This window comes from Mus caroli, unplaced genomic scaffold, assembly GCF_978045245.1.
Source record: "Mus caroli unplaced genomic scaffold, Mus_caroli_1 scaffold_17, whole genome shotgun sequence".
NCBI classification, from domain to species: Eukaryota; Metazoa; Chordata; class Mammalia; order Rodentia; family Muridae; genus Mus; species Mus caroli.
In genome coordinates this window covers 55461621-55486454 of record NW_028227272.1, presented here as the reverse complement: position 1 = coordinate 55486454, position 24834 = coordinate 55461621, and the positions used below count along the sequence as shown (strand labels likewise).

Below are 24834 nucleotides of genomic sequence, written 5' to 3'. Positions count from 1 at the left end.
GAGATTAGCAAGCTCCCTTGGGCTGGAGAAAATATTAAGAGGCCCCCCAAAGAAAAGTATGACCACTTTTCTAGTACCATTTTATAGGGTTTGCTTTGTACGATGGGGAGGGGCAGGTTGGAAGGAAAAGGGTTGAGAATAAAAATTTCAGCAGAATTTGTGTCAGACTGTCAACTTTCCACTCTATTAATTGATGCTGTGATAATTCTGTTGAAGAAATGGGTGGAATTGGCAGCTATAGAAACACTCTGTAATGTTTGATCCGGTGTTAGAAGCACAGAACTGGTCATCTGTGAAGCGTGCCTCTGGGAGAGGCGATGCGTATAAAGATCCTGTTATGACAGATACAGTTTGAGTCATGGTTCTGCTATATGTCAGGTGGGAAACTTCTCTCAGCCCTTCAGTTTTTTCCTCCTAAAATAGCAATGGTGCAAGCTTACCACTTCCTCCGAGGGTGGCTGTCAGGGTGGCAAGCAACGATGACACACCGGCTTCCTTTCCCAGATGTTTTGTCACATACATACCAGTGCTCATTTCTCAATGAATTTATGCCATCATTATTCCTTGGGCAGGTGCCACATGCAAGGAATTTACAGAGAAGAATTAGCATAGAACATTGAGTTCTGATATCTGCAACTAAATCCAACACCCAACTATTCATCAACTTCTGTGTGACAGACCCTGTGCTGGGAGTGAAATATGACAGGTCGTGCCTTCTTTCAGCAAACATGAAGCCATATTTGGGCCACTTACTGAACCATCTGTTGTGGTCTCCATACTTCAACAAACCCAATCATTTTCTTTTCCTACTTCATGGTTCTATAGTCACTCCCAGAGCAGCAAACCTCAAACTTTGTAGGCATTAAGAATCTCACGTTCAGGGTGGTAATCTGGTCACGTGGCTCCCATCTCACCATGACAGGTACTGACCCTTGGTTTCTGCTCCAGAGATAGCTCCTCTTTCCTGTTATCAGCACTTCCAGAACAACCACGTACAGTGAGGAAGTCTCAGATGACAATTCTCCCTTTCAGGTTCTCCTCTTGCTTTTTATCTTGAGATGGCAGGGTGGCATTGGAAGAGATCTCTAAGGGTCAGGCTAAACTCTTTCTCTTAAAGTGTGTGATGGGAGACAACCTTTCTCATCAAGAGGCTCATACCCACATAGCCACTTAGCAAGCTTATTGTAGCCTTTGTTGGGCATGGCTACAATTACTGGCTGTTTGTGAATTTAGAAGCTCAGTACAAACAGTGCATTCTTTTATTATTGAAGAGAAGGGAAAGCTGTTGTCTTAAGAAAAACTGTGTGTGAGGGGGAAGGGGAGAGGAAAGGGAGGAGGAGGGGAGGGGGAGGGAGAGGTACTTACTTCTATGTGTAAGCAGGCCTGAGGTCAACACTAGGTATCTTTCTCCATCACTTTCTTCCTTATTTTTTGAGACCCTGGAGTTCATCTGTGTAGCTACACTGGCTGGTTGGTGAGTTTCCCGACTCCATCCCCACCAAGTGGTAAGGTTACAGAAAGCGCATCCATATCCAGCTTTTTTGGACATCAGCACACAGGTCCTCAGGCTTCCACAGCAAACACTTCATGGAGTGAACCTTTCTCCCAGCCCAAAGGGTTGCCATTTTTAAAGCTTATTTTGCCACACAGGAAAAGTTCATGCCGTGCCCTCTAGGTGAGTTCTGACTTCCTCGAAGCCCCCAGTCCATGTGTGAAAGTTTGTGACTCTCTGGTTTGATCAACGCCTGTGCTTCCAAATCAGCTACCCTTCCTGTTTAATGCCAAGCTCTTAAAATGCACTTGCTTGTTCTGTGGAAGTTAAATTCTAGGCCTTTATGGCTTTCTGAAGCCACATATCCTATATAAAATCCTGGCTGGTTTTCCTTTGTTGCTCCCAGCAACATGGTCCATTCCATGTACTGTGTTATAGTTAGAGAATTAGTCTATTTGTGGAAGCTTTTTCCTGTGAACAAACAGAGGGACCTGCATGTTTATCACCAGGATATCCTGGTTGGCCCTGGCCTTCCTTGCACCTTGCATATCAAAGCTTAAAGTTGGCCACGAAATTCTAGAAAGTACCTAAGCTTCCTAAGTTTCCTTTTTTCAAGTGCTGTGTACAACACCACTTCAAAAACAGGTTTATTTTACTTTGGGAAGGAAAGAAAACAGAGAACATTTTCTTTCTTAACATTTCCTTGTTTTCAGTTGAACCACACATTAGTGAGTGAAAAACAAGACAATAACAAGATTCTCACTTACACATAATGCTGTACTTTATAAAATTACCCCTAAGCGTATGACCTAAGGGATAAAGAAGCAGATTGAATGCTAAATGCTAACAACTTTTTCTAGGGCTCTTAGTTGTAACTATATTTTCAAAGTTTTGCTGATAGTAGTAAATTATATCTTTATCATTTATTTACATGACATGTTATTTTGAGCAGAAATGTAAAGGCTTGTTTTAAGTATTTTTTTTTTTTCTTTGACAACCTTCTACCGTGGTCAGTTGCTTTCTAGGACAGTGTGATAATCTGCTGACACTGAGAGTGTGCTTGTAGACATGTGTGGGCATTCAGATACAAGTGAACTGGTTGACCTAAGGCCCCCACCCTCAGGTGAAATACACAGACTCAATTACAGGTGTGTGTGTGTGTGTAGACTAAAGTTTATGCTCCTAACTCTTCGCCTGTCACTTGAAACTAATTTATTATAATGGTACTTGGGAGGGGTGCCTGACATTCAGAAGTCGCAAGCAAATGGAGTCAGGTGGTCATTACAGTTTAGAGTTGTAGCAAATTTCCCACACCAGGGAGTCTCAGCCATGAGAAAGCCAGGACAATCGTGATACTTAAGATGACCCTCTGTTAGAAAGACAAACAAAAAAACTTAATTTTTACTTTTTGTTTTTTGTTTTGTTTTGTTTTTCGAGACAGGGTTTCTCTGTGTAGCCTTGGCTGTCCTGGAACTCATTTTGTAGACCAGGCTGGCCTCGAACTCAGAAGTCTGCCTGCCTCTGCCTCTGCCTCCCGAGTGCTGGGATTAAAGGCGTGCATCACCACAGCTGGTTTAATTTTTACTTATTGTGTTCCATTTACAAAGGCAAAAACTGGCTTAAGATTTTTAGCTGGGGGATAAGAGAATAGCTCAGAAGTAAAGTACTTCCCATACAGGCGTAAGGAAAAGACAGGAATCCCACCCTCAGAATACATTTAAAATACAGGGCATGGTAGCCCCCTCCCTTTTTTTTAGGCTTTGGAAACAGGGTTTCTTTGTGCAGCCCTAGTTGTCCTAGAACTCTCTCTGTAGACCAGGATGACCTCAAACTGACAGAGATCTATCTGCCTGACTCTGTCCCCTGAGTGCTGGGATTAAAGATGTGTGCTACCACTGCTCAGAAGGCAGAGTCTGGAAGGTCGCTGGGGCTGTTTAGACTAGCTAGCCTGGACAGTGCCTAGGAAAAAAGACAAAAGACAAAAAAAAAAAAAAAAAAAAAAGGACGATAACTGAAGAGGAATGGGACTTGAGCTTGACCTCTGGCTTCTACCTGCATGCACACATACATGTGTATGTGCACACACAAACACATACACAACTAAAATACAAAGATTTTTCACTTCAACTTATTTTCCTTCCTTTCACTTACTTTCCTCTTAGAAGAAATTGCAAATGATTCCAGCCTGAGCTCACTTTGTGTACTCAGGTGTTTGCATTGAGGTTGCTAAATACGGATAAGAAAGAAAGGACTGGTGTGTGCAGTCATTTAGATCATTTGGGACCTTTGTAAGGGACAAATGCACTGAGATCAAAAGATGTGTTCTAGAACTAGGTATTACTTGTCTTCTGCATTTAATCACATAGCAGGAGTTTTTCGTGTCTGTTTTTGAAGAAATGAAGAGGGGGTACCAAGCAAACATACTTCAGATGTTTCTGGTGGTCCTCAAATTTCCTAATGCTGCAATCCCTTGTAAAACAGTTCTTCATGTTGTAGTGACCTCCAACTATAAAATTCTGTTGCTACTTCATAACTGTAATGTTGCTACTGTTCTGAATCATCATATAAACATCTGATTTGCAGGATCTTTGATCATGCAGCCCCACAGGGGTCGCAACCCATAGGTTGAGAACCACTGGTTATATTTTCTGCTCCATACATTATTGTGTATATGTTTATATGCTAGAGAAGATTGCCGACTATATTTTTTTCTGACTATGAAGGTACAATAAATAACACACTAATCCAAAACAAAACTGGATGTGCCTATGCTGTGATGTTGGAAAGTCCAATATGAACATCTAAAAGTTGAAATGTTTCAACATTTTTTTTTCCTGATTTTTAAAAACCGAAAATGAGCTCTGAAACTATTACTCATGATATTTGAAGTCAATTCAGGCTCCAAGGGAGTAAAATGGTTATTCACATCTTGAAGCATATACTTTTTATTAAGAAGGATCAATTAAAAAAAAAAAGATATTCTTCAGTGTTTTTGAAGAAAGGTTTTGGGTATGGATTCCGTTTTTTGAAACAAGTTTTTACTCTTTTACCAAACATGAAAAAGTTTCAGGGAAGCCTCTATCTAGCTTTGATACTACAAAACTGTTGGCTGTTGAAAACTTGTATCCTATGTTGGGAGGCTACTTATGAGAATAAACAGAAGTGTTCTTTATGTTCGGTGAACATTTGCAATGTTATAGACCCATGTCTTTTTCTCTTCTCTCTCTCTAGATTTATTTACTAATTCATGTATTTGAACCATCGTGGAAGACCTCTGCATATTCATCTCCCCTCACTTTGGACTCTGTTTCAGGCAGGCCAGCCATGAAAGGGTATCTGGTGGCCATATTCCTGAGTTCCATCTTCCTCTATTATGTACTATACTGTATACTGTGGGGAACAAATGGCTATTGGTAAGTTTCAGATTTTACTATGCAAACATGACTTCTCAACTAGTGTCCCCCCATCTAACAATTGGCCCCGAATGGGCCAAGCCCTTGCTGCACAGGTGTGTGGACCTGGATGTAGATTGCTAGAACTCACGTGAAAACCAAGCAGGACCCTGGGCATTTGTAACCTGAACCCTGGGAAGGAGGGATGGATTAGATACAGGAAGGTTGCTAGTGATGGCTAGTCAAAAATCAGAGTTAGTTCCAGGTTTAGTGAGAAACTGTCTCAAAAGAATCAGGGAGAAAGGTAGAGCAGCAAGACAAAAACATAACACACATACACACACACAGACATACAAATTCCTGTACACATACACAAACTCACACACACACCTATTCATGTTCACACAGATACATGGTTGTGCACACATACATGTGCATATACACACGCTCACATACATGCTTACAAACATGCACACACATACTTGCACATACACACATATACATATAAAAATGTACACATGTATACATGCAAACACATACATACATGCACACAAACTTGCAGGCACATTCACACTTGTACACACACATGCACAAACACATGCATATACATACATGCATAAATACACAACTCAAACATGCAGGCACACACAATGCAATATACATACACGCATGTACACACACACAAACCCTTATATTCATGCACATACATACATACACACATGCAAACACAAACACACACATACAGACATACAACGAGAGATTTTTTTAAGGTTAAAAAAAAACCTGTTAGATAGCCCTATTTCTTAAAAAAATTAATTTTGTGAATGTATGTACATATTTTTGTGTGATTATGTATGTATGTGTAGATACCCAATAGAGGTCAGAAGAGGGTGTTGTTGGATTCCCTAGAGCTGAATCTCCAGATGGTTGTGAGCTACCCACCATGCATTCAGGGAACTGACCTGAGGGCCTCTTCAGGTATAATATGTTCTCTTAGCCTCTGAGCTTCCTCCTCCAGTCTCAACCTATTGCTAAGTCCCCAGTAAAGCAACAATATTGACTGTCTTCATTCAGAACATAACATTCCACGTCTATACAATAGTTCATTTTCTCGAATTAAGCAGTTCTTAGACTCAGTTTTAAGTTGTTACTGCTAACATATACACTCTACATTTAGTTTCCTTTGTTTAAAAGTGCAGTATGTATTTCAAAGTAGTTTTGATATAAAATACTTAAAAATGTTGAGGCATACTGCAGAGAAATTTATAAGTGTGTTTTTCATACTTCCCATTTCAGTCCATTGGCTAAGAATAAAGTTTAGTTGACCTTTAATTCGTAAATGGATGTCAGTACACAATTCAATCCAAATAAATCAGATCATGACTTCCCATCTTACACAGAAGATCAGTGCTTTGTCAGTGTTTCAGTGGATCTTAGGTTGTTTCTAAGAGATGGAAAAAATTCCCATGTTTCTGTTTTCTGTATTTCTGTCACTGAAGAAGGATGGTAGTGCTTTCTCGTGGAATAAAGTTGGGCAAATACTACTGGAAGGAAACCTTATTCCAGGTGGGTGGTTTGGTCCTACAGGTTTAGCCTTAAGACTTAAATGCTTGAAGTATGGTTAAGAATTTAATGAATATCATCCCACAGGAGTCTCTCCCTTCATGCCTGCCACCTCCTATTAATAGAAGAAATGAAGAAAGAGCAAAATGCTCGCTCTGTTACTATTTTTAATAGGGTTCTCTAGGAGAATAGAAGTGATAGAACATGCATACATGATAAAAGGGGATTTATTAGAATGGCTTCTATGGTAGGGGCTGGATACTTCAACAGTGGCTATCTGACAGCTGGAGAGAGGCTCAGATCATGTAGTCACTCAGTCTGAGAAGCCGGATGCTTCTGCAGACGCAATCCTCTGATGAAAAGCTGGAGGATCCTTCAGAGTTGCTGAGTGTTGGTTCACATTGGAAGACAGAAGTTGGAGTCTACGTCAGTGAAGGACAGACACACTCCTAAGCAGAAAGGACAAGCGAGCTCTGCTGCTTTTTCCCTCTGATCTTTTTCTACCTGGGTTTACCTGGCAGAAGGTGCCGTCCACTCTGTGGTTGGGTCTTGTTCCCTCAAGTAATCGTTACCAGAAATGCTCTTAATACCTACCCAAAGGCATCTCTCTTAGTTAATTCCAAATGCCACAAGATTATATTACCTACCATTCTACGATTCTATACATCCTGTTTTATCACAGAGGAAATGATAAAGATGATAATAAGAAGACTTCGGATGTATAACTATTTTTGTCATCAGAATTTGAAGAGTGTTTAAATTCAATGAACATTAATGATTGACAGGACCTGGGAGATCACGGCTAATGTGCGTGTGCGCTATGGCCTTGTTTCCTTCAAAGCTGTTTAAGGGAGGCTGGGGTACCAAGGCCTTGCATAGTGTTCAAGGATGGACCTGATGGAGCCATCAAGGAAACAAAGACAAGACAGGCAGATGGACATATGGATAGAAAGCTAGGACTGGGTGTCTGGGCTTTCTGCTAGAGAAGCCTCAGCACCCTGGAAACTCAATGTGTTTAGCGTATACAGTTGAAATGAGAGGTCAAGTTATTGTATACAGCTAGAAAAGAAGGCAGGGTTATACATACATGTAAGCCAGGAGGCAGGGTTTAGGGTATACAGCTAGATCAAAGTGACAGGTCAAAATTATCTTTATAGGAGCCGTCTCTGTAGGGGAACAGTCTTCAGGCCATACACATTACAGGAGAAAGCTATGGTGGATACCTTTGTCGTCATATACTATTGACACACAGAATCAGTCCCCCAAGGAAAGCCTTGCCAAACCCTGTGAGTCTGAAGCAATGGGGTCCATGTGTGGCTGTGTCTATTTCAAAAGCATACTTTCACTTAGGACTTTATTCAATCAGGGCTTCTTTTGTTCCCTGTACTTGGGAGACAGTTACATGGGCGGGGAAGATGATTCAACTGGTAAATATTTTCTATACAGACATAAAGACACGAGTTTGATCCCTACCTCCTACATCAACAGCCAGGTGTGGTAGTTCATACTGGCCACTGAGCCTAGCCTAATCCATAGACCTAGGTTCTCAGTGAGATGGTCTAGAGACAGCAAGGTAGATGGTAGTTAAGGATGAACCATACCCAAAGGTGTCCCCTGGCCTACATAAACACACACACACAAAAACCAATAGGAGATGCCTCGGGGGCTAAGGCACTTGCCATTCAGGTATGAGGACAGGAGTTTGGACCCCCAGATTGCACAGTGGATATTGGAGCTCACCTATCACAGATGACATAGTGATTCCCCAGAGCAAGCTGGCTAACAAGTATTTGTGATTAGTACAGTAGTAGTGAACTCTCGGTTTGGGTGAGTGACTCCTTCTCAAGAAGAGTGTTCAAGGGAGATTCCCAATGTCAACCTAGAGCCTCCACTCATACATGCACACACATGGGTGCATCTACACATATGTGACATACATACGTATACATGTATTGTATACATACGTATACAACACATACAAATGAAAAGGAAAAATATACTAGGGACTGTCTTTGACTTCAAAACCACCGAAAGTTTGTCTTCCTAATATTCTAAAGCCGCTGTTTATTTTCTGTCATTGTTTTGCTTCTATGTTTCCTAATCTTAGACAGGAAGTAACAGGCTCATTGAGTATAATACAGTGTTTGCAGCTCGCTGTGATAGTTGACCACATCTGTGTGTTGTTATGTATAAACGGAGGGGTCTTTGCCATGGCAGAATTCTCAAAATATCTTATTACATAAGGACTTACATCCTTCTTGTTCGGTAGCTTACTAGTTCTAATTGTGGAGATTTTACACCTTAAAACAAAAAAGAAAATGATTGGTCTATAAAAGGTTCAGTCTATTCACATTGAGTCCTATTGATTAATTTTTAACTGTTTTTTCTCATTCACTTTTTAAAATTAATTTCTAAAGCATCGATTCTGTACCTCATCAATGACCAGTGAGTTCTTTCGTGAAACTGTTTGGCTCTTCCCTGGCTCTTCCCATCCCCCACCCCTCCTCCCATTTACTTTCCTTGTTGTGTTTTCCAATACCCTTTCAAGTTGTGGAGACAAGTACTCTATTCAGGAGCCAAGGAAGCCAAGAACCTAGGGCAGTGAGATCTAGCTCTCAGTGGTGTGACTTGTGACAGCCTGAGACAATGGTCTGTTGATGCTACTCAGTCAGGAGTATCCAGTCTGCTGTCACTAGGTGTCCCACATATGACTTGTGGATGAAAGCCATGTGCACTTGGGCTGGGTTTGGTTTCAAAGGCCTTTGAGGTCTTCTAAAACTAGAGTGTGGGTTTGACTCCCACCCTGAGGTAACCCAATACTTAGGTCTCCATGAATCACTTCCAACCCTAAAGGTCACCATGGCCTTTCCCACTCTCCATTGACTTTCACTTGTGAATTTCCAAGCTTGTGTAGGATTTGCAGAAGTCTGTGTTAAACAGCAGGGGGGTGCATGTGTGCACTCATGGGACTATGTGCATGCATGGCCTCTGCCTACAAAGCTGGTTAGCAGTGGAACCCAGTGGGTTCCTGGGGTACACATTCCTCCTTGGGCAGGACTCCTGGGGTTTCATTGCCGCTGTTTCTGTCTCTTAGGTTCCCAGCTGAAGAAATGAGGACTAGAAACAATGTCAATAATTGTTTTAAAAAGCCAGCTTTCGCCGATCTTCTGAGGTAAAAAATTAGACCAAAAAAAAAAAAAAAAAAAAAAAAAAAACCTGTAGCCATCGAACATTTGCAAGGTGTCTTCGTAGTCATTTTTTTCACACTCTTTGTCCTTTTCATGCAAACTTTGGTACATGGTAGACCCTGCATGTGTAAGAAAGTGGGCAAGGAGCTTGAATAGTCTGTTCTTGTGGGTTTAGTCAGCACTCTGAGTATAGGAAAGGCATGGGAGTGGCTGTTCTCACTCAGGGGAGACTAGACAGGCCTACTTGCATTTGATCGGAAAATAAAGAACTATTCTTTGTTTTTTTTTCTACCTCTTCTCCCACTTTATTTTTTACTTTTGTTATTTGAGGCTTTTTTCCTCATGTACTATAAACACGATCACGAATTTTTATTAGGATTTCTTCATTGTAGGCTACAACCATTGCTGTCTCCAGGCGCTGCTACTTGGATAGATGGCTAGGCGACACACTTTTATTTTATGTTTATGAGTCCACTGTGGCTGCCTTCAGACACACCAGGAAGAGGGCATTGGATCCCATTTCAGATGGTTGTGAGCCACCATGTAATTGATGGGAATTGAACTCAGGACCTCAGGAAGAGCACTCAGTGTTCTTAATCGCTGACCTATCTCTCCAGCCCCGACACTTTTAGATAGCAAAACTGGTCACAAATTCAGTGAGGTGTGTTTAACTGTCTAACCCAGTATTTGAGACTCCCCTCCCCCAGGTTACGTTAGTTGTTCAGGACTGCTGACTGAGGAATCTAAGATCACAGTTAAAGGGACAGGTAGGCGTGTGCTTGTCGTTTGTGCAGTGTTCTCTGAGGATGAGCAAGACAACGCCTCAGAAAGAGGGAGAGTGAAGCCAGGAGATGAGCCCCAAAGAAGCCCTGCTTGGGAAGCTGGGTTGTGTGGGAGAATCTCAAAGTCAGGCTTGAGTGCAAATTTCAGTTGTCGCTTGTGGGCTAACGGCTCCCACTCCAAACAAGATCTTCACTGCTCGTACTTAACCATAGCAAGCTTTTTGTAGGAGTAACAACTGCAGAGCTGCATTGTAAGAAAAGACATTTTAATCTATATAGTACATATTGTGATATTCATAATTATCACCAGGAAAACTAATACACATCGAGGTCCTTGCTATGTCTGACATATTGTGCCAAATAATCATTTCATTTAGAACATAAATGTAAGCAACAAATAGAGGTTTGACTGCAAACACATGCTAGTTACTGGCTACTGTTATTGTCATATCACTCTGACCAGCTCAGAAAAAGAGAACCCTTTACCATTATTGCCACGTATGACAGCTTGGTTTCTTTAAGAAGACAGGGAGGATTTGGGTCTGTTCCCAAGCTTGAAGCTGGAGACCTGGCACTTCCTCCTCCCTGGTGTAGATCCTGGACTTGAAGAATCAGCACCAATTTTAAGATGACATTTGCAGGTTGGCTCGCCTCCGAGGCCGCTGTCACTGCCAGTGCCAAAGCTGAGGACATACATTTGGTCAGAGAACACTATGCTCTTACCTGCTTCCTTTGCAATGCCAGTTTGTAATGAAGGAGATTACAATTGGAAGCATGTCGGTTTTGCTCCATTGCTATTTCCATTTGTCACGCAGCCGTGTAAAGGTCTAGCCTCACTCTGGTTTCCTCCTGCATGTTTAAATATGAGCACACAGCCGTTGGATGAAGTAAGACAGTGCCTGTGTAGAGCTTGCAGCAAAGTCTGCCAGGTCCTGCCCTGTAGCCCCGTCGTAGTCTTTCTGCTGGGAGAAAATAACGAATTAGTGGTAGTGTTAAGATTGTTACTCTCTCTTTAATAACACACATACGCACTTTTCCTACCTTACAATGGTCCCTTAAAAATTGATGCTGAGTTAAAGTTTATCCACCCATTTATTAAACAGGTGTTTATGAACTGTATTCTGTGCCAGACTCCACCGTGGCTCTCCCTATCTTTATCTTTATGCCCAGGAGAGCCAGGGGAGTCACAGGCCACATCTGGAAGTCAGAGCATGTACCAAGAGGACAGATGTCTGCGATTTTTCTTCTTGAATCAAGTTTAATGACATGAGGGCAGAGTTGAGTTCTCTAACTTTGCTTAACTTTACGTATATCTTCATTTTTACAGTTGGTACAGTTTGTGCCTATGTCACCTTAAAATCTTGGAATGGCTTAGCAGCGATACCTACATAACTTCTTGGCCATCACTTTGCCACACGGAGTTGTTGTGAAAGCGTGGTTAACTTACACTGTGATGTAATGTTGGTCCCTATACCTGAAAACTGCATAGCTCTTCTATCTAGCATTTTACATTGAACTCTTTAAAAACTATTTTCACAGCCCAGGCCATTGGCGGCCATGAGTTTCAGTTGTGAGCTTAGACGGCTGACAGCCAAGCAGGCGTTTGACAGGACCATGCTTCATTCTTCCCTTTCAGATTTCCCCAGCTTTACCCATTTCTGTGCAGAGCTGACTTTATAAAGGTTGCTGCCATGTCCGGTACCAATAATTTTCCGTTGCCCTATGGAATAAAGACCTTTGGTGAGTCTCAGTGTTCTTACCCTGCCTGTTAATTTGAGAGCCTGTTTGATCCGAGACACATTTTGTTGTTGTTGTTGTGTTGTGTTGTGTTTTGTTTTGCTTCCTAACGATTCCCAGGAGATATGACTTGTGGACAGGATGAACATTTTAAACAAAAACACTCTTTTAGAGGCAGTGTAGTGCCAAAGAGTAGTTTTTAAAATTTAATTTAGTTTTAAAATGGTAGTTTTTAAAATTTAATTTATTATTATTATTATTTGAATTTTGAGAAATGGTCTTTCACTGGCTTGGAATTCAGCAGATAGCTTGAGTGACAGGCCAGTGAGCCTCAGGGATTGTCCCAATCTCCTTCGGTCACAGCCTGCCCTGTGCTCTGATTGCAAGCACAGGCCACCATGTTAGGTATGCTGGTTTCAAGGATTAACCTTAGGGTCTCATACTTGCAAAACAAGTGCTGTGCTGATGGAGACATGTCCCTACCCCCGGTTTTCCTCTTATTTATTTTATCAGCAAGGTCTAGATGAATTCCCAGCCTTCCTAATATTGTGACTCTTCATGTTATCGTGATCCCTTGTAATAAAGTTATCCCATTACTACTTCATAACTGTGTAATTTCTCTACTATTAAGAATAATTACCTGTTTTCCGATGGTTTTAGGGGACCCTGGTGAAAGGTTTTTTAGACCTTCCCCCCAAAGGAATTGTGACCCACAAGTTGAGAACCGCTTGCCTATATCTTTAATATTTTAATTTTATCAGTAGATTTTATTTTCATTAAATTGAGAGGGTATTATTCAATCTTTTAGCAACACAGCCATCATCCCACTGCTCACTGGGAGCTTTTGGGCTTACATAGCTTTGACTTCTAGGTTTTGTGGGGAGACTAAAGACACAGTGGTGATAGAACTATGATTTTGGGGGATTTTACTTTTTTAACTGACCCAGTGTTAGACATTTTCACATTTATAAATATATTTTGCAGAAAGCTAGGGATATAGCTCAGTTGGGACAGTGCTTACCTAACATGGTTGGAATCCTGGGTACAGTTCCTTGCATTACATAAACCAAGAACTTCAGCCCAGACCTATAGTTTTGGCATTCAAGAGGTGGAGACAGAGAGATCCAAAGTTTTAAGGCATCTTCAGCTATAGTTTGAGGCCAGCCTGAAATACATATGACCCTGTCTTTCATTCATTCATTCATTCATTCATTCATTCATTCATATGTGTGTGTGTATACAACACATACCCTATATATCAGATTTTGAGTGATCGCTTGAAATTCACTGAATTCTATGGTTAGTTTCAGAATCATTTGATATGGCTACTTTTTGTTATCACTCTTGGGGGGAACCTGAGAACATTTACTATCGTGAGTGTGCTTTTCGAGCACTGTGAACAAATAAGTTGTTAAGTTTTCTACTGATTAACTCCAGTGTGGCAATAGTACTTAAAATGTGTTTGGGGAGGGGGGCTGGTGACCCACTGCCTCTAAGAAGGCGTGTTTCTCCTTTTATTTATAATTCTCCACTTGTTTTTCAGAGACATATTTCAGCTCGGCCCTTTCAAAACTGCAGAGTTGTGATCTCTTTGACGAGTTTGACAGGTGAGTTTATTTCCTTCTCTCTGACTTTCTTTTTTTTTTTTTTTTTTTTTGGTTTTTCGAGACAGGGTTTCTCTGTATAGCCCTGGCTGTCCTGGAACTCACTTTGTAGACCAGGCTGGCCTCGAACTCAGAAATCCGCCTGCCTCTGCCTCCCAAGTGCTGGGATTAAAGGCGTGCGCCACCACCGCCCGGCCTCTCTGACTTTCACAGCTATTGAAAGTGCCTCAAAGTATTTGCCTCAAGAAATGCAAAGAACATTTACTCTGGGTGATTCTACTGAATGTGTGCGATGCTAAAAATCCAACAGTTATCTCTATTCTTATTCCACTGAAAAGAAACAAACTATGAAGTGAACTTAGGAGCTGCAGCACTGGCTGGCTCAGAGGTTTGTAGAGTATTTTAATGAGGAGGAACAGGAGTTCCCACCCATGGCATTTGTAACCCCCATCCATCACCTCTAAGCTGTTTGTACTAAAGAATGAATTCACTTGACTGCTAATGAGTACAGAGTCTCCATCCATGGTAGTCTCCCACACTTCCTGCACGTAGCCAACAGGTTCCTGATAGCTTCTCTTTTTCTTGTTTATGGTTTACTGACATTTGTTATAATTTATAATTCAAAACAATGCCACCCACTGAGAAGTTTCAATTTTTATTTTTATTCAAGAGTTTATTTGGTTGGTTGGTTTTTGGGTTTTCTTTTGGTTTTTGATTTTGTTTTTTGTTTTTTGGTTTTTTTTTTTTTTGGAACAGGGTTTCACTTTATAGCCCTGGGTGACCTGGAACTCACCCTGTAGACCAGGTTGATTTCAAACTTAGAGATCTGCCTGCCTCTGCCTCCTGAGTGCTGGGACTAAAAGGTGTATACAACTACCACCCAGAGCATATCAAGTATTTTACACACACACACACACACACACACACACACACACACACATCACATGTTTGTGCATGTGTGCGCGAGTGCGCACGCACCCCACCTAGCTTACTTTTATATAGCTTTCATTTATAGAGTTTTGATTTGTGAAGACGTTTGGCTTATTTAGGACAATTTTCTCTAATTATTCCAACAGTGAGAGTAAGGCTGGACAGATAGACAACTTGCGGTATCTGGGAAATGCCTGAGCTAGGAAAAGAACTGGGTGCTGTGGCTCCAGTGCCCAGATGTCTGAGGGAAGTGCAAGAACAAACCCTGTAAGGGTTTGCAGTAGGGATCTGTGATTGTTCTGCACATACAAACTATCACCTTTGAGAGTGAGTGACTGGAAATTCCATTCTTGCCTGCTTTTTTATGTTACTATTAGAGGTTTTTTTCCAGTTGCTTTGCAAGGATATCTCTGGCAAAGTGAGGTCTTCAGCCATTTGTCTGTGCCTTAGCTAGCTGTGTTCTTCTTTCTTACTGACTTGGTCTGGCTCAGCCTACTTTTTCCTCTGCACTACTACAAATCTTCCCACTCCCCTCAGCCTGTGCCAAATTCATCCAACAGAACCTTTCCCCTTCATTTTATCCACTTTCACATTTTTTTTTTCTGTTTCAAATATAAGCTCTGTGAGACTCTATTAGTGTGGTTCAGAGCACTTCATCAAGCAAGCCTGCTACTTTGGTGGAGTCCTCTGTTTGGTGATTTGAATAGGTTTGGCCCAATAGACGTATGTGTTTGAATGCTTAGCCCACAGGGAGTGATACTATTAGGAGGTGTGGCCTTGTTGGAATAGGTGTGGCCTTGTGGGAGCAAGGGTGTCACTGTTGGCATGGACTTTAATCCCCTGGTCCTAGCTGTCAGTTTTCTCCTTTTTGCCTGCAGGAACAAGATGTAGAACTCTCAGCTCCTCTAGAGCCATGCTGGCCTGGATGCTGCCATGTTCCTACCATGATGATAATGACTAAGAAATCTGTGAGGGAGAAAAATCGGTTATATTTACAAGTTAGATACCTCTCTCTCTCCCTCTCCCTTCTTCTATCTGTCTGCCAGTTCATCTGTCCATCTGTCTGTTCCATCTATCCATCTGTCCATTCATCCATCCATTCGTCTGTCTGTCTGTCTCTGTTTGTTTACATGCATGTACTATGCAGGGCTGTCTCAGCAGTTCTGTGGTCATCAGGGCAAAGGCCACTCTGTGTTGGATCCTGCCATTCCTCAGTACATGGCTTCCTCTTTAGGGGCCAACACGCAAGCTAGAGTTCAACCCATCACATCTTTATTCTCACATCTTCATTCCTGTCAGAAGAGAGGAAGAATGGGAGAAGGGCATGTACCATTCCTTGAAGCTCCCCACCTCCCCGTTTAATGGATCTCTCAAGTAGCCATAGAAAATGCCTCATTGTACCTAATGATGAGCTAGAGCCAGGGACCCAGCAAGGGAAAGCTATATCTCTTGCCAGCTCCAAGTTTAGCAGCCTCAGCTGGAAGCTTGACCTCTTCCCTAGAGACATAGAGCCTCTCAGCCTGTCTCTTCCTTCTTCTTCCCTCAGAACTGACCAGTAAACATTTACTAACAACCTCTGATAACACTGGATAAACTCAGGTACCCAGCCATCCCTGGCTAGAAAGGTGATGAGAGGTGTTACCTGTTGTCTATGTCACTGTGTGCTCACCTTTAAAAACAGCAAGTCCTGGGGCTAGTAAGATGGCTTGGGAGATATGGGTGTTTTCTGCCAAGCCTTTCATCAGGGATTTAATTCCAGTATCCACATAGGAAAAAGGAAGAACCTAGGGCTCTCTGTCAAACAAAGTAAACAAAAAATGTAATGACAGGAATGTCTTATTTAAAGGACAAAGGAAGCACAATGACAGTCCTTTTTAGTAGCTTTCCCTGTCATTTCTTTGGTCCCCAAGTGTTTCTGAGGCATGGAAGGTTCTGAAGTCAACTAGGCTAAACAGCCCAGTCTAGCTCCTGTCACCCAAGCCCAGTGAGCACTGCTGCATTGCTTAGCGAGCTTCTCCAAAAATAGACATTTCAAGGAGATTGCCAGGGACACTTAAAACTAGCCCAAATCCTAAGGTTCCAACTTCCTTGCTGTCTCTGTCACCCCTTTCTCTAGCTTAGCCCTGCTCCTAGGGATACTGCAATCTCTTGGGTGGAATTTTATCCCTCCCCAGCTAGGAGCAACAGAAGCCTTGAGATGGCAGAACTGTAGCTTCCATGGAAAGTGCACAAACTAGCTCCCTACCCCCCATCCATCAGATGAAGAATGCTTTAGTCCTGTGGCTTAGTTAGTTATATAGTAACTGCATATTAATAGCTTTCCAAGGGAAACACCTGTGCTAAGTCAGTTGGCAGCTAAATGGGAGATGGTCTGTAAAAAGCTGCCTTCTGCTCACTGAAGTGGGACCCATTATGTCAGCTCAACAGACTGGATTGGTTATGAGGCGAGGTGGAACAGGAGGCTAGGATAGAAGAATTAAAAAGAATAGGCTGGAAGCTTGTCAGAGGCACAATGAGCATGGTAAAGGTCTACCACTCATCCACACGCCATTCGACATCCTGCTGAATGAAGGGCTGTTTACCTCATGACCTTTGTAGGGTGGAGGGAACAGAGGGCAAGAGGAAGTTGTGATTTTCCATCAACAGTTGGGTCATTTGTGGGGAAATCACAGTAGTACAACCACGACCTGTTTTCTCTGTCTCTGGGCAGATGTTGAGCAAAGATATGAGCTAGGGCTCTGCAGGCTGGAGAAAGGGATCCTGTCTAACAAAACAACAGGGAAGACAGTGTTGACTACTCTATTTCACACAACAGGAAAACTAAGATGACAGAGGCCAGATCACCAAGCCAAATTCCCCAATGTGCTAGGGAACATGAGTCCAGAACCTGTTGCTACCACCAGTCTCTTGCACATCATGTTAGGGTGTGGCTGCAAGGAATATAGATTGCTGATGTACGATTGCTCACATGGGGTTTCTGATCTGACTATTTGTGGTTCCTCCTGTAGGATGCCATCTATGGCTCCCCTGAGTATAAAGAATACAATCCCAGGAAGTACCAATTTATACCCATAGTTGTCTGAATGAATGTTCCTGAGTTTAGACTACTGGTTCTCAACCTGTGAGTCACAATTCCCATAAGGGTCAAATACCAAATATCCTACATATCAGACATTTACACTATGATTCATAACAGTAGCAAAATGACAGTTATGAAATAGCAACAAAATAATTTTATGGTTGGGGGTCACCGTAACATGAAGAAACATATTAAAGGGTTGCCATATTAAGAAGGTTGAGAACCACTGACTTACACTATATACAGTCTTGGCATCTTCATGGTGTATCTGGTTGAGGGGTTGAAATAGTGGCACAATGGTGTTAGCAATCTAAGGTGGACTCTCTGTGGTTCTTTTCTCTTACATATAAGATGACTGCAGCTGCTCTAACCTTAATTCATCCAGAGCTGGGGCTCCCAGTGTCAGTATCTAGGCTGAAAGGAAGGGGCAAATATATATATATACCATTCTCTTTCCAAGGGCAGAATCTTTCTGAAAGCCTCTGATGTATTCCCTTACTATCTGACTGGTCAGCGATGAGTCATGTAGCTGCCACTAGGCCAGTGATTGTCAGGGATAATGAGCCCAGCATTGTAGGCTTACAAAATAGGCTTCTGGGTTATTGGGAGCATGGCCAGTAGTGGAATCTGTCATAGATTCTTACACGGAAGACAGAGTGATGTGTTTTGATGTATTGTGTTGCCAATGTGAAAAGAGGATACCTAAAAGCACTCAATAAAGATTGTAGGTGGTTTGTAATAGTTACCGCAGTTGGTTTTCTCTGTATTGCATAGGGCAGTAAATCTTCTAAGCGATATGGCTCTCTGCACTGGGTAGCAGTTTTGCCCAGGGTTATGACTCTGCACAGTAGAGACTCTGCCAGGAGTTGTGGCTTTGCAGTGGGCAGTGACTCTGCATGGGGGTGCGACTCTGTACAGGGTAGTGGTTCTGCCTAGGGTTGTGACTCTGCACTGTAGTGACTTTCTGGGTTTTGCCTGGTTGAAGAGAAACCTGTGCTTCCTCTCAGGGAAGTAAGTCTTAGCCTTACTTCCTAAGTGCCTGTTCAGGTTTTTTGGTTAACAAGTTCAGACATGTTGCAGTTATTTGATTTTGTGGCTAAGACGATTAGGAGCCTGTATATTTCCTTACTCCCCACCCCCACCACCCCAGGGTAGAATAACAGAAACAAGCATCTCCTCCAAACACTTAATGTGAGAACTGAACTGATTTGGAAAACACCTGGAAATGAGTAAGCAGTTTAGTTGGGATGGTAGGCAATAGAAATGACACTGCTCTTTCCTCTAGGTATTCAGATTTCACTGCAGCTATTTAAGTATGAAGATGGAGTTAAGGAAGCATGATAAGAGTCACACGGGCACCAGAGGATTCTGAGAATCATTGCTCATATTCAAGGAGCCAGGGCAGCCGGATTCTGAAGTCAAGTGGACCTTGAAAAGTGGGAAGCGTCTGTTCATTTATAGAACAGGAGAATTTGTTTTGAGAGAAACGAATTCTAAAACGAGCAATTCAGAAAGTGTGTACCATTCTGTGCCTGCAAGAATTGTTAGGGAGCTGCACATAAGATGCTAGTGGAGAGGGGCCATGCTAGGAGCACCCCCAATATCCTGTAGCCTATGTGAGCTTCAGAAAAAGACACAGGCCCTTGTAGTTTTCTTTCCTTTGAGGAAAAGTGGGATCCCAGTTGACAAGGTTTCCCTTGAAAGGGCCTGGAAAGCTATCCCACCAGTAAAGGTCCTTTCTCCCCCCCCCCAACCCCCATTTCCTGTAAAGCTGACAAAGATGAAAGTGGAAATGAGATTCCTACAAGCATTGGACACTGAAGTGTGATGAGCAGTGACTGCACTTTGTGGGGATCGAGTCATAGAGGACTCTGTAGAAGAGATCTGCCTGATTCCTATATTCCTTGCCCTCCTGGCTGTGAGTATTATGTCTGTGGGAGATCCAGGACTTGAACACTGAAGGGTGACCAGTAGGAGTGGCATGGCACATAATGGCTACCATCAATCCTTAGATAACTATGTGACACACAACCTTGTCTGATAAGGAGGTACATTCTGGGAACACTATGATTCAGTCTGTCAGTGCACTGCAACATTATGGCGCTAACCCAGTTTGGGCCTGAGCCGAGTTACCTCTTCCAGGAATCAACTTCAGAGCTAGAGCTTATGAGCCAGGAATCCTTTGTTGAAACTCCAGTGTAAGTCTCAGGACGTGTGCTGGTAGCCTTCACTCCCAGCAGCCCTTATCCTATGTGTTTTGTATAGTCAAGCCTGTACTTTGGTATTAGGGACTCCAAGCTAAGGTAGAAGGTGGAGTCCTGCAGTTTGTCCCTGGATAGAAGAATTGAAGTGGTTTTCAGTCTTCAGTGGAGGCAGAGGGATTAGACTGGTAATTACAGATAGTCCTCCCTAATCTCCATTCATGTTGTTGCTTGGAAAGGGTTGTTGTTTCTAACCTGTGTATTCTGAGCCCTCTTGATGCCCAGCCTTGCTTAGGACTTTAGTGAGGAGCCAATTTCAGCAGGATCAGCCTGAGAAAGAACTGACTCTGAGGTTCTGGAGAGGTAGCTGCTCTCTGCAGAGGGCATTTATGGGACAGATCTCCTGAGGATAATAGCTATAATACCCGGACAACAGTGGTGGCCTCCCTTTAGCAGTGAAGAGCAGAGAGCTTTAGTATACTGGGCTTTCTGCAGTTCATATTGAGGCTTGTTAATACAATTCTCTAGAGTCAAGATAATTTCTTAAAATATGTAGACATAAAAAGACATCTCCAGAACATATTGTGACATGTAGGGTATTCATGATGTGAAGGTTTGTGGGCCCTTTTTATTGGACAGTGCCCCCAAAGTCCTGACATATAAAAGTAACTTTTATTTGCCAGATGTAATTGTAGTCTCGGAGGCTCACTGATGAATAAGCTCACCCTTTCTAGCTCTTTCTAAACTCTGGCTGGTTGGTTCAGTTCAGCTGCTCTGGCTCAAACGCCTCTTCAAGCTGACTGATTCAAACTGGCTTCTCTTGGCTTCTGACCGAATTGCTCTGCTTAGAAATACTGCTTCTGAATCTCAGGACTTGAACTTCACTGAGTGCACGAACTGAACAGAACTGCACAAACTCAACTGCATTGAACTCAACTGAACGTCACTGAATTGCCTGAACTCAACTGAACTGCACTCATTATACTACCCTCCACTCCTGACTCACTCTGCGCTGCTCTTAAGTAGCATCTTTGGATGTCATCTTTTGCCAGAGCAAGCCATGTTGCCAGAATAAGATTCCTCTACACTGGCACCCATAAAATTGTTACTTCTTGTTCTTATCTGGTAAAGTAGACACCGATGTAGACAGAACTGATACTTAAATGGAGCTAAAAAGAAAACTCCAGTTAAAGGGGTTTATGAGTGTTTGCAGGAGAGGAGCTGGTGAGATAGTTTAGTGGGTAAAAAGATTTGCTGCCAGTTTTGGTGACCAGGGTTTATTCACCAGCACCCACATGATGGAAAGGGAAAGCCAACTCCCATTAATTGTCCTGTGATCACCACATTTGTACTGCCTATACACAGACACACAGATACACACACACACACACACACACACACAGACACAGAGAGAGAGAGAGAATATAAATGTAATTAAAATGGGTAAGGAATTTATATTTTTAAAAGTGCCTTTGTAATATTAATGCTTAAAACATAAACTAGGCTCTTCCGGTCAGAAAAGCACCGGGGTAGCTAGGGCGCAGGGTCGGATGACACTCGCCAGCTACCCACAACACCCGCCACAGGATCTTAAGACTTCTGGTGAGTGGAACACAGCTTCTGCTCCAATCCAATTGCGCGCGGGACCTGAGACTGCATTAGTTAGGGAAGCAGAAACCAGCCTGAGTAGGGCCACAGGCCTCATCCGGCCGGACCAGCACAGGGGTAGCTAGAGCGCAGGGTCGGCTGACACCCGCCAGCTACCCACGACCCCCGCCACAGGATTTTGAGACTGCTGGTGAGTGGAACACAGCTTCTGCTCCAATTTTTAAACAGTGACAACGACAACAACTAACCCCAGAGATTACCAGATGGCGAAAGGTAAACGTAATAATCTTACTAACAGAAACCAAGACCACTCACCATCATCAGAACCCAGCACTCCCACTTCGCCCAGTCCAGGGCACCCCAACACACCGGAAAAGCTAGACACGGATCTAAAAGCATATCTCCTGATGATGGTAGAGGACTTCAAGAAGGACTTTAATAACACACTTAAAGAAATACAAAGGAACACTGATAAACAGGTAGAGAACAGTAAAGAGGAAGCACAAAAATCCCTTAAAGAATTGCAGGAGAACACTGCTAAAGAGTTACAAATCCTTAAAGAAAAACAGGATAACATAATCAAACAGGTAGAAGTCCTTAATGAAAAACAGGAAAACACATCCAAACAGGTGATGGAAATGAACAAAACCATACTAGACCTAAAAAGGGAAGTAGACACAATAAAGAAAACCCAAAATGAGGCAACACTGGAGATAGAAACCCTAGGAAAGAAATCTGGAACCATAGATACCAGCATCAGCAACAGAATACAAGAGATGGAAGAGAGAATCTCAGGTGCAGAAGATTCCATAGAGAACATCTGCACAACAATCAAGGAAAATGTAAAATGCAAAAAGATCCTAACTCAAAACATCCAAGAAATACAGGACACAATGAGAAGACCAAACCTACGGATAATAGGAGTGGATGAGAATGAAGATTTTCAACTCAAAGGACCAGCAAACATCTTCAACAAAATTATAGAAGAAAACTTCCCAAATCTAAAGAAAGAGATGCCCATGAACATACAAGAAGCCTACAGAACTCCAAATAGACTGGACCAGAAAAGAAATACCTCCCGACACATAATAATCAGAACAACAAATGCTCTAAATAAAGATAGAATACTAAAAGCAGTAAGAGAAAAAGGCCAAGTAACATATAAAGGCAAGCCTATCAGAATTACACCAGATTTTTCACCAGAGACTATGAAAGGCAGAAGATCCTGGACGGATGTTATACAGACACTAAAAGAACACAAATTCCAGCCCAGGCTACTATACCCAGCCAAACTTTGAATTAACATAGATGGAGAAACCAAAGTATTCCACGACAAAACCAAATTCACACATTATCTCTCCACGAATCCAGCCCTTCAAAGGATAATAACAGAAAAAAACCAATACAAGGACAGGAACCACGCCCTAGAAACAACAAGAAGGTAATCCCTCAACAAACCTAAAAGAAGACAGCCACAAGAACAGAATGCCAACTTTAACAACAAAAATAACAGGAAACAACAATTACTTTTCCTTAATATCTCTTAATATCAATGGACTCAACTCCCCGATAAAAAGACATAGACTAACAAACTGGCTACACAAACAAGACCCAACATTTTGCTGCTTACAGGAAACTCATCTCAGAGAAAAAGATAGACACTACCTCAGAATGAAAGGCTGGAAAACAATTTTCCAAGCAAATGGTATGAAGAAACAAGCTGGAGTAGCCATTCTAATATCTGATAACATTGACTTCCAACCCAAAGTCATTAAAAAAGACAGGGAGGGACACTTCATACTCATCAAAGGTAAAATCCTCCAAGAGGAACTATCAATCCTGAATATCTATGCTCTAAATACAAAGGCAGCCACATTCATTAAAGAAACTTTAGTAAATCTCAAAGCACACATTGCACCTCATACAATAATAGTGGGAGACTTCAACACACCATTTTCACCAATGGACAGATCATGGAAACAGAAACTAAACAGGGACACAGAGAAACTAAGAGAAATTATGAATCAAATGGATCTGGCAGATATCTATAGAACATTCTATCCTAAAACAAAAGGATATACCTTCTTCTCAGCACCTCATGGTACCTTCTCCAAAATTGACCACATAATTGGTCACAAAACAGGCCTCAACAGATACAAAAATATTGAAATTGTCCCATGCATCCTATCAGATTACCATGGACTAAGGCTGATCTTCAATAACAAAATGAATAATAGAAAGCCAACCTTCATGTGGAAACTGAACAACACTCTTCTCAATGATACCTTGGTCAAGGAAGGAATAAAGAAAGAAATTAAGGACTTTTTAGAGTTCAATGAAAATGAAGCCACAACATACCCAATCTTACGGGATGCAATGAAAGCATTTCTAAGAGGAAAACTCATAGCTCTGAGTGCCTCCAAAAGGAAACTAGAAAGAGCACACATTAGCAGCTTGACAACATACCTAAAAGCACTAGAACAAAAGGAAGCAAATTCACCCAAGAGGAGTAGACGGCAGGAAATAATCAAACTCAGGGGCGAAATCAACCAAGTGGAAACAAGAAGAACTATTCAAAGAATCAACCAATCAAGGAGCTGGTTCTTTGAGAAAATCAACAAGATAGATAAACCCTTAGCCAGACTCACTAGAGGGCACAGGGAAAGCATCCTAATTAACAAAATCAGAAATGAAAAAGGAGACATAACAACAGATCCTGAAGACATCCAAAACACCATCAGATCCTTCTACCAAAGGCTATACTCAACAAAACTGGAGAACCTGGATGAAATGGAGAAGTTCCTAGACAGATACCAGGTACCAAAGTTGAATCAAGATCAGGTTAATGATCTAAACAGCCCTATATCCCCCAAAGAAATAGAAGCAGTCATTAATAGTCTCCCAACTAAAAAAAGCCCAGGACCAGATGGGTTTAGTGCAGAGTTCTATCAGACCTTCAAAGAAGATCTAATCCCAGTTCTTCACAAACTATTCCACAAAATAGAAACAGAAGGTACTCTACCCAACTCATTCTATGAAGCCACAATTACTCTGATACCTAAACCACAAAAAGACCCAACAAAGATAGAAAACTTCAGACCAATATCCCTTATGAATATTGATGCAAAAATCCTCAATAAAGTTCTTGCTAACCGAATCCAAGAACACATCAAAACAATCATCCATCCTGACCAAGTAGGTTTCATCCCAGGGTTGCAGGGATGGTTCAATATACGGAAATCCATCAATGTAATCCAG

The 24834-nt window shown here is 42.0% G+C and overlaps 1 protein-coding gene across 5 annotated transcripts in view; it reads left to right on the top strand.

The window, feature by feature from the left end:
- Positions 1-24834, top strand: part of St3gal6 (ST3 beta-galactoside alpha-2,3-sialyltransferase 6) — a 62227-nt gene that overhangs the window by 27164 nt on the left and 10229 nt on the right. For all 5 annotated transcript variants that reach the window (XM_085832359.1, XM_021184849.3, XM_021184850.3 and 2 more), the window contains 4 exons: positions 4724-4905; positions 9542-9619; positions 12054-12157; positions 13698-13761. In XM_085832359.1, coding sequence (XP_085688485.1) covers positions 4817-4905; positions 9542-9619; positions 12054-12157; positions 13698-13761 — 335 coding nt within the window. In that variant the 5' untranslated portion in view covers positions 4724-4816. The remainder of the gene's footprint in view (positions 1-4723; positions 4906-9541; positions 9620-12053; positions 12158-13697; positions 13762-24834) is intronic.